This window comes from Pogoniulus pusillus, chromosome 5 (genome assembly GCF_015220805.1).
Source record: "Pogoniulus pusillus isolate bPogPus1 chromosome 5, bPogPus1.pri, whole genome shotgun sequence".
Classification (NCBI taxonomy): Eukaryota; Metazoa; Chordata; class Aves; order Piciformes; family Lybiidae; genus Pogoniulus; species Pogoniulus pusillus.
In genome coordinates, this window is record NC_087268.1 from 18,511,873 (window position 1) to 18,523,965 (window position 12,093).

The 12,093-nt window shown below is 42.0% G+C and overlaps 1 protein-coding gene across 7 annotated transcripts in view; it reads left to right on the top strand.

The window, feature by feature from the left end:
- The window catches only part of STXBP5L (syntaxin binding protein 5L), a 307,500-nt gene that overhangs the window by 125,273 nt on the left and 170,134 nt on the right, over positions 1–12,093 (top strand). For all 7 annotated transcript variants that reach the window (XM_064143383.1, XM_064143384.1, XM_064143388.1 and 4 more), the window contains exons 3-4: positions 2,508–2,589; positions 5,129–5,229. In XM_064143383.1, the coding sequence (XP_063999453.1) occupies positions 2,508–2,589; positions 5,129–5,229 (183 nt within the window). The remainder of the gene's footprint in view (positions 1–2,507; positions 2,590–5,128; positions 5,230–12,093) is intronic.

The window sequence follows — 12,093 nt, forward strand, 5'->3', positions numbered from 1 at the left end:
GCCTGGAAGAAGAGACCAGCCCCACCTGGCTACAGCCTCCCTTCAGGTAGTTGTAGACAGCAATGAGGTATGTTCTGAGCCTTCTCTTCTCCAGGCTGCACACCCCCAGCACCCTCAGCCTCTCCTCATAGGGTTTGTGTTCCAGGCCCCTCACCAGCTTCGTCACCCTTCTCTGGACACGTTCCAGTATCTCAACATCTCCCTTGAATTGAGTAGCCCAGAAGTGGACACAGGACTCAAGGTGTGGCCTGACCAGTGGTGACTACAGAGGAAGAATAACCTCTTTTGTCCTACTGGCCAGACTGTTCCTGATCCAGGCCAGGATGCCATTGGCTATATCTGTATTAATCCCCTCTTTTAATGTCTTCATAGATATTCCACTCTCCTTGGTAGCAGAGTCATTACTTAATAAAAATCCAAAATTGAAAGAACAAATTCAAAACTAAAGCCAGAACAATAATTGCTTCTTATGGATGCTCTGGTAGAGTACACTGTTATGAAAAAAAAAAAAAAAGATGAGGTAAGGTTGTGGTCCTCCATGCTTGGCAGCAAAGCACAGAATTTGCACAAGATAGGCTTAAAGTGCCAAGAACATATGCCAATTTGTTGTATCTCTTAGGCTCCTTCTACTGGAAAGACCTCACTGCAACTCACAGAGCATTTGAAAACCATCATCAGATGGTGATAATACTACTATTTAAGCATCAGTCCTTACTTCAGGGCAACTCGCCAGGCTAAAGCAGACAGCACAGTTTCTCTCTCATGTTATTAATTTGTGAAGCATTTCAGGGTGAATATTCATGCAAATAAATGTGAATTATTAGTGCTTTATTTGGGATATGCTGACTTAAATTGTCTGCTGTGTTAGGATGTTTCCTGGAAAACTGATTTAGCACGACAGTGATGCTGAAGGCTAACAGCCACTTCATCAGGGCAGTGCTTGTGTAACTTTCATTAAGGACAATCATTAGCTAGTGCCATGTATTTATACTGAATATAAAGCTCAAGTTAAAGGGTAGACACTTAATCCATTAAAACTAAAAATCCAGACTAAAAACTGCTCCTGACAAGACCTGTTCTCCAGACCAGCTTCACTGTCCTTCTCAGTGTTCCTGACCTTAGTCCCTAAACTATTAATACTGTGTCTTGGTAAGTAGAAAAACCTCTTCATCCATGACCTGGATGAGAAGATCGAATGCACCCTCGGCAGATTTGCAGATGGCACCAAATTAAGCAGAAGTGTCAATCTGCTGGAGGGTAGGAAGGCCCTGCAGAGGGAGTTGGACAAGCTGGAGCCATGGGCTGAGGCCAATTGCAGGAGGTTTAACAAGGCCAAGTGCCGGCTCATGCACTTTGGCCACAGCAACCCCCAGCAGCCCTACAGGCTGGAGGAGGAGTGGCTGGAGAGCTGCCTGGTGGAAAAGGACCTGGGGATGTTGGTGGCCAGCCGGCTGAACATGAGCCAGAGTGTGCCCAGGTGGCCAAGAAGGCCAACAGCATCCTGGCCTGGATCAGCAATGGTGTGACCAGCAGGAGTAGGGAGGTGATCATGCCCCTGTACTCAGCACTCGTGAGACCACACCTCGAGTACTGTATCCAGTTTTGGTCACCACAGTGTAGGAGGGACATTGAGGTGCTGGAGCGGGTGCAGAGAAGGGTGATGAGGCTGGGGAGAGGTCTGGCAAACATGACCTACGAGGAGCAGCTGAGGGAACTGGGCTTGTTTAGTCTGGAGAAGAGGAGGCTGAGAGGGGACCTTATTGCCCTCTACAACTACCTGAAAGGAGGTTGTAGTGAGGCTGGAACTGGTCTCTTCTCCCAAATTACTAATGACAGGACAGGAGGAAATGGCCTCAAGTTGCGTCAGGGGAGGTTTAGGTTGGCTGTTGGGAGGAAATTCTTTCCTGAGCGGGTGGTCAGGCACTGGAACAGGCTGCCCAGGGAGGTGGTGGAGTTGCTATCCCTGGAGGTATTTAAAAGGAAAGTGGCTGTGACACTTGAGGCTATGGTCCAGTGATGAAGGATGCTGGAATGAAGGTTGAACTGGATGATCCTGGTGGTCCTTTCCAACCATAGTGATTCATAGTGATTAGATGTTGTGCTGAGGGATTTGGTTTAGTCAAGGACTTGTAAGTGGAACTAATGATTGGACTCCATGATCTTGAAGGTCTTTTCCAATCTCAGAAATTTTGTGACTCTGTAAACTGATACATTTGTGTGTTATGTGAACCAATAATGTGTGAAAAGAAATTTAAGATGCATTTTTGTGTTAATTCATGTACTTTGTTTCATGGGCAAAAATACCCAGGCAAGAATAGATTGCTCATAGTTGCATGTATTTCATCCTGATATGGAAAGTTAGCATGAATGGTTTTGTTTTACAGAAAGCAAGGAGAATTGAGGTTAATTAAAGATTAATCATAGTTTAATTGAGGTTGTGTTTTTTCCCCCTTCTTTACCTCTGATGATATCTAGAATGTTAGAATCCTTGACTTTGATGGCACCAGATTGGGCAGGCCTGGTGTTGATTGCTACTGCCAACATGAAAGCAGTGCCGCAGTTCTGCAGCTCCAGTTCTTAATCAATGAGGTAAGGACATATTTACTCAGATTCTTCTGTATAAATTTAGTTGATTAAGTAATTTTGTGTATTGTAATTGAGTTATAGAACTTTTCATATTGACAAATAGTGCCAAACAAATTAGTGGCTTACATCCAGAGAATATTGACCATACACCCTTTTAGAAGACCACTTATGGATCTGCAGACAGGAAAAAGTATTATCTTTATGTATATCAGCATAAAGTACCAAACAAAAGGCAATCAATATATTAATGTGTGTGCACAGATGTAAAATACAATCATTTACTAAACATGCTACACAGTCCTGTTTCAAATAGAAATTAATAAATGAACCAATTCTTTCTGTGGAAAGATATTGATGGTTACAGGCTGGAAACTCAATAGTTGGGGGTATGCTGCTACCTGAAGCAAGGAAAACAATTACAGAGGTCATCAATCAAACCAGCATGCTTAGTCTTTGTAAGTGGCTTGTCAAAATCAAGTTCAGATGACATGAAAAAATAGCAACTGATTAGAGTTTGTTCTGCATGGAAGGACTTTGGAGATGGTAATAGGCAAGAAGACTTTCTGGAGCATGTAAATCTGGTGGGGGTTTCTTTTTTTCTTCTTCTAGAACCTCATAACTTGGCCAAATTATAAGCTAGTCATAGCTCAGTTTTAATTCATTTCCCCTATGATATAAGGAAACACTTTTGACAGATCCACATCCCTTTTCTAAGTGTGGAGATCTTGGAGCTTCTCTAGGAAAGTGTTTTTAAACCTGAGAAGTATTGACTTTTTTCTATGCCTGTCTGGAAAAAGTACTTGAAGCACAGGAACTGAGGTAGGAGGACTGAAACTTTAGAAACAGTAGCACAGAAACTGAAAACGGAGACTTGATACTTTAGAAACAACGAGTCCAGTTCTTTAGGGGAAGGCAGGGTTGAAAACAAGGAGGCCAAGGTTTGGATCAGTGTTCTATTTATTAGGTGACCAGCAGAACCCCTAATATAGGATTAATTTGATTTCTGTGGTGGAGATTCTGAATGATTTGGTTTAAGTCAAGGACTTGTCAGTGTGAAACTAATGACTGGACTCCGTGATATTGAAGGTCTTTTCCAATCTAAGAAATTCTGTGATTCTGTGATTCTGTGATTCACTCTGACATTGGCCCAAACACTTTGGGAGATAAGAATTAAAGAATGGATTACAATGGATTAGAGAAGTCTCACCTTCATGTATTTTATTGGTGTATAAAAAGAAAACAAACCCAAACAATTAAAAAAACAACAACCAAACAACCAAAACCAAAAAAACCACCAAAACCCACCCAAAACCCCACCAATTGCTAGGATTAAGAAAGAAATTCAAGATGCACAAAGCAATAGCTCAGTCATAGCTGGAATCAACTGATTATTTTGGTTCAAAGTTTGCCCTTCTTCAGAATAAAACACTGCCTTCTGTTTAGGCATTATCTACTTCTCTGCTATAGTCATACGCAGAGATGCTTTGTACTAGACACAATCTGAGGTGTAAATGTGGTTATCACTGCAGCAGCAGTAGGCAGCTTCCTCTGCAGTTTATTTTCACATGGCATCGCTGTGCCATGGTGAGGAGAAAAAGAATAGGAAGGAGGTATAATAAGTTCACTTCATATGCAGGCAGAGGTCTAGACCTTGAAAGATGTCAATTTTTGGAGCACCAGAGCAGAACCAGTCTCCAGAGTATTTCTGATTTGTGATAAAGATCATCCTATTGTCTACTTCTTTTAATTATTCCTAAATCCTGTCCCCCCTGCTCCCTGTCCCTACTTTCTTATCTGCATCTGCATTTTAATGTTGAATTTCATGCTGTTTTGATATGACTACCAAACTGCTTGACATTTTTATGTGTGTTTAACTATGTGCACTAATGCCTTGAACCTTTAATTCTATCCTTCACCTTTTAAAGCAAACATTACCTGCTCTCTGTTTCATTATTGCCCATGCTTGTGTGGAAGATACCTGGGAGTTCACATGTATCACTTTTATACAAAGCTTTTGTTTACTGTTTTTAATTGGTGGAGTTTTAATTTCACTCTGGCTGATCCTGTAATAATTAAAAACCTTTACATTTACCAGATCATTTAAAATTTAAAATCTGGGGAGAGACTTTTTAGACTATCAGGTAGTGACAGGACTAGCAGAAATGGAGTGAAGCTGGAGACGGGTAGATTCAGACTGGCCATGAGGAGGAAGATCTTCAGCATGAGAGAGGTGAGAGCCTGCAACGGGTTGCCCAGGGACGTGATTGAGGCCCCATGCCTGAAGGTGTTTAAGGACAGGATGGATGAGGCTCTGTCCAGCCTGCTCTATGGTAGGGTCTCCCTGGGCATTTCAAGAGGGTTGGAACCCTGACTGATTCTATGGTTTATGGCAGAAGACATTTTTTTCTAGAAGAAAACAACCATTTTTTCATAAACTTTATTATTTTCTACAAATATATCATTCTCAGTAAGGATCAGTGAAGAATAAGACAAAATCTGCAAAGAAGTAATGTGTTGTGCTGTATTTTCTGTCTGCTCTTAGGGTGCTCTGGTCAGTGCAAGTGCAGATGATGCACTTCATCTATGGAATCTCCGACAGAAACGACCAGCTATCCTACACTCTCTGAAATTTAACAGAGAAAGGTAAGACTAATGGACACAAAATAAATACCTCCTTTTTCAAAAGTAAACAGACTTACTTTCTGGAATTCTAATAATGCATACTTATCAAATTACCTTTCTGCATGTCAATATAGTTTTCTCTCCAAATTCATCCTGGTCTCCAAGCTGGTGAAACATGGGTTTGATGGGCAGACTATTAGATGGATAAAGAACTGGTGTGCCAAAGCTGGTGAGAGGCCTGGAACACAGCTCTGTGAGGAGAGGCTGAGGGAATTGGGGGTGTACAGCCTGGAGAAGAGGAGACTCAGGGCAGACCTCATTGCTATCTACAACTACCTGAAGGGAGGCTGTAGCCAGGTGAGGGTTGGTCTCTTCTGCCAGGCAAGCAGCAAGAGAACAAGGGGACACAGTCTCAAATTGTGCTGAGGGAGGTCTAGGCTGGATGTTAGGAGGAAGTTGTTGGCAGAGAGAGTGATTGGCATTGCAATGGGCTGCCCAGGGAGGTGGTGGAGTCGCCGTCCCTGGAGGTGTTCAAGAAAAGCCTGGCTGAGGCACTTAGTGTCATGGTCTAGCTGACTGGATAGGGCTGGGTGATAGATTGGACTGGATGATCTTGGAGGTGTCTTCCAACCTGCTTGATTCTATGATCCTATAATAATGTAAAAGAAATAAGTCCAGTTTTAAATTAAAAACAAAACAGTAAGTATGAAGGATTAACTGTGTAGGCAGTTATTTTTCTTCCCAAGGTTCTCTACCACTACCTTATTTGTATGGGTTTTATAGTCAAGCACTTGATTACAGAATGAAATATCTTTTTTTTTTTATAATGTATTTTTAAAAATTAATTACTTTCAAATCATCTAACTTACAATTTTCTAAGCTTGATTGCATATTTAATATGTAGAATTCAATAGAAGCCTCTGGGCAAGTAGCTGTATAGGGTTAACACTCCAGGGGGAGTAACCCTGAACCTGATCCTAGGGGTCTTGACTCCTCCCCAGGGGTGGGTCCCACTCCAGGTGATATTTAGCCCACTCCCCCCCACTTCCTGTCCTATAAAGGAGAGAGGCTTCCTGTTCCTCTCTCTCTCTCCACGCACACCTCACTACACGTCTCTGCCTGCATACCAGCTTACCATGTGGCAGCCACGAGGCAGACAAAACCACCATCACACGCTCGGGTTGTATTTTATACCTTTTGTATTTTGCTATTTTCCCTTCCCTATCGTTTGTGAACTTCACTACCTCCAATACCTTTCTAAGTTATTGTTAAACTTTTAACTTCCAAATCAGTGAGATTGATTTATTAGGGTGTGCTTACCTCTCTCTCTCCCTATATCTAATCCCCTCCTTTGGGAAAGAAAGGGGAAGAGGGGAGGGCACTCTACAAATTGTTATTGGGTCTATCAAATTTATTTAGAGTCTCTGGGAACTTGCATTTGAACCCAAGACAGTAGCAAACAATCAACCAAACACATAATAGAACTGAACTGAAATCCTAATTACCCCTCTTAGAATCATAGAATCAGTCAGGGTTGGAAGGGACCAGAAGGATCATCTAGTTCCAACCCCCTTTCCATGGGCAAGGACACCCTACCCTACAGTAGGCTTATCAGAGCCTCTTAATAATTTGTAACATTTCTCTGCATGTGTACCCAACACAATTAAAAGAGTTCTTCCATTTTTTTCCCCCTGAATATTCTTTTTGTGTTAGTGTACATAAGTTATGAATTATGTGATGCTCAGAAAAACAGCAAATAATGGTTGCCTTAAGCCATTTATGACAAAATGGGTGTAAGGGGAATTTGGGACACTAATGAAGCAATAAGATCAAACTTTCTTTCTTCAAGAAATTCCAAACTCTGTCTTCCAAAAATGAGTGTCATCTCAACAGTTGGGACAGTTAAAAGAATCTTATTTTCATACTCTCCTCTCCCAGGGGAGTTTAAGGGGATTGAAGATTCATACTGGAAACAAAGGTTCTTTCATCTTGCTTTTTGTTAGTGACCCAATGAGTGAGCTGTTCTTCATGTTCTTAAATGGGGAGAAATGTTTGTTGACAGAGAATAGGCTTTAAAATACTGATGTGTGCTTGGAGAATCAGTCAGGGTTGGAAGGGACCACAAGGATCATCTAATTCCAACCTCTCTGCCATGGGCAGGGACACCCTACCCTAGGGCAGGCTGCCCACAGCCTCATCCAGCCTGGCCATAAACACTTCCAGGGATGGGGCCTCAACCACCTCCCTGGGCAACCTATTCCAGGCTCTCATCACTCTCATGCTGAAGAACTTCTTCCTTACATCCAGAAACCAGTAAGGTATTGAAAGGGTCCGTGCAGGAAAGTGTATGGAAAGTCAAAGCCTAGTTCTTACAAGAACAAGCGTTTGTAATTTCATTTCAAACAGCTTTTTTGGAGCCAAACAACAAATGATTCAGATGCATTTCCCCTATGGCACATGGCACATGTGGCTGCTTCAAATTTTCCTATTTGCACGTCTCTCTTGAGGATTTAACAACATTGTAATTTTATTCATGCAGTGTGTTTCTGCCCTTGATACACTGTTTCAGATAATGTTTTTTCCTGCACAGTTGGTAGATTTACTGATGAAGTAATGCAATATAATGCACTTTTAGTGAAAATTCTAGTCTTTTATCTGCTTGAGATGAGGGAAGAGAATTGTAGTAGTCCAAATTCTTGATGAATTGATTCCAATTAATTAGCTTTCATGTAGAATCAGTTTAGTCTATGGTTGTGGGTTTGTTTTTTTTTAATATTTGATTAATGAACCATACAGCTGTTAGGTTCTTCAAACTAGCACATAAATTACTTTGGCTATTATTCAGTGCACCAGTCATCATGTTATTGAGCAGTTTCATTTGCTATTTGCCTCTGTTTCTTGACATTCAAGGTTGAAGAATAATGGCCTAATAGTTGCTCTTAGCAGTAATTCTGTTGATGTTTTTGTAACTACACCAGTCAGATTTCCTCAAGTGTATACATGTATATACTCCCCCTTTCCCTCCTACCAAAGTAAAATCCACATTTGTTCTATTCTTCAGATCTTGATGACAACGTAGATGTAAAGAGCAAAGAAATCTTAAATGGGGCACACTGGTTATCTTTCACTTACCATGTGGCATTCAGGATTAAGATGCTGTGAATTTTATGAATTCTATTCATTAACAAAATGCACTTTCATAGCCATAGGCTGGATGTGAGGAGGAAGTTCTTCCCAGAGAGAGTGATTGGCAAGGGGATGGGCTGCCCAGGGAGGTGATGGAGTTGCCGACCCTGGAGGTGTTCAAGAAAAGCCTGGCTGAGGCACTTAGTGCCATGGTCTTGTTGATTGGCTAGGGCTGGGTGCTAGGTTGGACTGGATGATCTTGGATGTCTCTTCTAGCCTGCCTGATTCTATGATTTTATGATCTTTGCAGGATTTTGCGTCTTCTGTTGTTAAGGGTTTACCTCACCAAAATGACAGCAAGAGGCTATTGAATGAACACTTATGAGTGGCTATGTGGCTATGTAGTCTCCGTGGTACCGGTATCTGTTTACTTGTGTGCTACTAAACTTAGATTATCTGTTTCACTGGCTAGTCAAGGAACTGAAGTTCTGTGATGGCTTGCATGGTCATAAACATGCCTCCTGGTTAACATTATATAACTGTAAACTCTTCACTGTTTATATATGTTGCGGAGCAGTATCCTGACAACTATGCCAATTTGTGGTGGAGAGGAGAAATTGATTGGTGTGAGATCATATTCTATAAAATATATATTTATTAACTTCAATATTCTGAACTCTCGCCACCCCCAACCACTGTATATTAATATTAAAAGGATCTACACAGTCATGAAAAAACATTCTAGGATTAATATCAGCAGTAACTTGTTAATAATTAGCAAACAGTTCAAACTATATAGAGAGAGGATTTTTCCCTGCAGAAAATATTGCTTGGGGTCTATATGCCGGTTGCCTAGCAAGGTGGTCTGGAAGCTCTTTCTGCTCTATGGCAGGAGGCAATAGAAATTACAGAGGCATTAAAGCAATTACTTAAAACTTTTATTAGTTATCAGTCACCCTCCGGGGCTATGTCACAGACTATTACTAATGTCCAAACTTCAAGGGAGTCTTTGCCCAGGGACTTTGAGGCTGGAATCGTCCCGTCTTGAGGGGAAGGGAGATTCTTCCCAGCTTGTGGGGAAAATGACGATCTCTGACCTTGTCTTCTGGCTTCTTCTGGGTGCTCTGTCCAGGGATTCTTAGGCAGGACCTTCAGGTGCAGAGACAGGATGTCATGCTGTCTCAGCACAATGTAACGCTGGCCAGACAGGTCAATTGTGTGCAGACAATTCAGAGTCTGCTTCCTGGTAACTCAGCAGCAGTGGTGCGTGCAATAGTATACGCGGCTGCACGGGAGTCTGAGCTCCATAGGTAAAGGCAGGCAACACAGGATCTGGTCCTGATAACCCACTGCAGTGGCATGCAAGTGTGCACAGCTGGCTGGGAGACTGTGGGAGATTCTGTGTCTGTAATAATAGCAAAACAATTAGGCATAAGCAGTGCTGGTGAGTCTAAGTCTAATAATGAGTGAGCAAGCGAGCGAGTAAGGCAGCCTGTGCTAGCAAGTGAGTGTGAGCAGGGGAGTCTGAGCATGTTGTTTACCTGTGTGCCCCTATTTATTAAATGTGGACTGAGATTAATGGCCCTTCGGTCACTAGAATGACCAATCAGGTTTTGGCAATCAGCCAAACCCTACCATTCTAGGCAAAAACCACAGGCCTGGACTTTCCAAATATGGGAATCACGGGCCTTACACCAGGCAGGCATGAGCTGGGTGTGTGGGGGCTTACACAATGTGTTTACAAACAGGAGTCCTGGGCAGGCCAGACTTCATGGCACCAGGCCTGTTGTGCCCCCTTTATCCATTTGATGTGTTTACCTCTGGTTTGGGCAGAAAAACATGTCCAGGCAAGGCAAGGCATAAATAAGCCTATTTTTGGGCCTACAGGCCCTCCACAACAAACTACTTTAAAATTAATCAAATATCTGTCATCCAGCATGAAAGTAGTTAACAGGATCAGTGCAGTTGCACAGCCACTGGTTATGTAGTGTGGTGCAGCATTTAACTATTGCAAAGAATCCCGGAATTCATATATAAAGCAATATTTTACCATGCAATCCCACCACGGTTTGTGGCAAGGATTTAAACTTTCTCTGGCTGATGATGGAAAAAGATGAAGAAAGCAATAGAAGCCATGCTGTTGACTTGCATTCACTTCCACAACTTGAAGAAGTTTTTGCAAATCTTCCCTGTGTGTTACAAAGGGGAAATTAATTAACGTGAGAGAATATTTTTTCCAAAATTAGTATTGTTTATTAATTTTGATATTCAGAATTCTCTTGCCACCCCTGACCACTAATTTTAATAATATTCACGTTCCTGCACAGTCATGAAACATTCTATGGATAATATCTAGATCTAGTAACAACCAGCAAAATATATAAACATTAATTGAACTGGAAAAGAAGATTCCTGCGGTCCAGTGCCACTTGTGGTCAGTACACCACTTGCTCACTAGATGGACTCAAGGAGCTCTTTCTGCTTATAGCAGAAGGCAATGGAGAATTACGAAGAGGCTTTTAAGCATTTACTCACAAAATTATTGCTACCCGACTCGTGGGGCCAGCTGCAGTCCCAGACAGTGCCCAAACACTTCAGGGAACTCGGTCTTGTCAGCCACTGAGTCTTGATCCTTCCCAGGCTTCTGGGGAAAGGAGGCAGACAATCTTTGACCTTGTCTTCTGGCTGCTCTGGACAATCTGTGTATCTCCAGGACTTCTTGTCTTGGCAGGAGACTTTCAGGTGCAAGGAGGATGTCTTGTGATGTCCAGTCTCAGCACAATGTCATGCTGGCTATGCAGGCTGATCATGTGCAGGCATTTAGAGTCTGTTCCTGGTAAACTAGTGACAGTGGAGTTTCCAAGCAAACAGTAAGGCAGTAAACAATAGCAGGCACAAACAGAGCAGCAGAGCACATCAGAGCACATTGTTTACCTGCATATCTCCTTTTATCACTGTGGGCTGAGATCAATGGGACTTTGGATACAGAATAGCCAATCAGAATGGCATTTAGCCAAGCCTGACCATATAATGTAAAGCCATAGACTTACTTTACCCAAATTTGGGAAAAGCACAGGCCCTACACAAGGCAGGCACAAGCCAAGTGTGTGTACTTTGTTTGCCACAGGAGCAAACCAGGACGTGTGTAGGCCTATTTTGGGCCCATCAGGCCTACCATGACACTGTGGAGATTTGAAGTTTTTTGGTTGGTTGGTTTGGTTTTGTGGATTTTATTTGGTTCAGGGTTTTGTTGTTTGATTGGTTTGGGGTTTTGTTGTTGTTGTTGTTTAGTTTTTGGGTTTATTGGTTGGTTTGGTTTTGGGGGGGTTGTTTATTTGTTTGTTTATTTTCTCTTATTTTGTCTGCTGCCAAGTGTGAAGTCAGCACAGCCCTCGAATGTGTAAGATAAATAATTAAATATGCATGGTTTGGTCTTTAATCAGTGTTTCTAGCTTTGGAAAGAGGAATTGTCAGGGATTTTAATAACTAATTGAAGTTGTTTGCATGCAGTTGTGGAGCCTTAAAATATTTCTGAAGCTCGTTAAAAATACCTTTGGTCCATAGGGACCTGCAGGCCAAGAAAGTGACCTTTGTCAAATGACATTTCAGAAACCAAAAGACTGGATACAAAGTTTCTCCAGGGAGACTAACCCAAATCATGTTCTGGTAGGTAGCACACATCTCCGCCTTCTCTGTTTAAAACAAAACAAAACCAAACAAACAACCCCCCAAAACCAAAACCAAACAAAAAGCAAACAA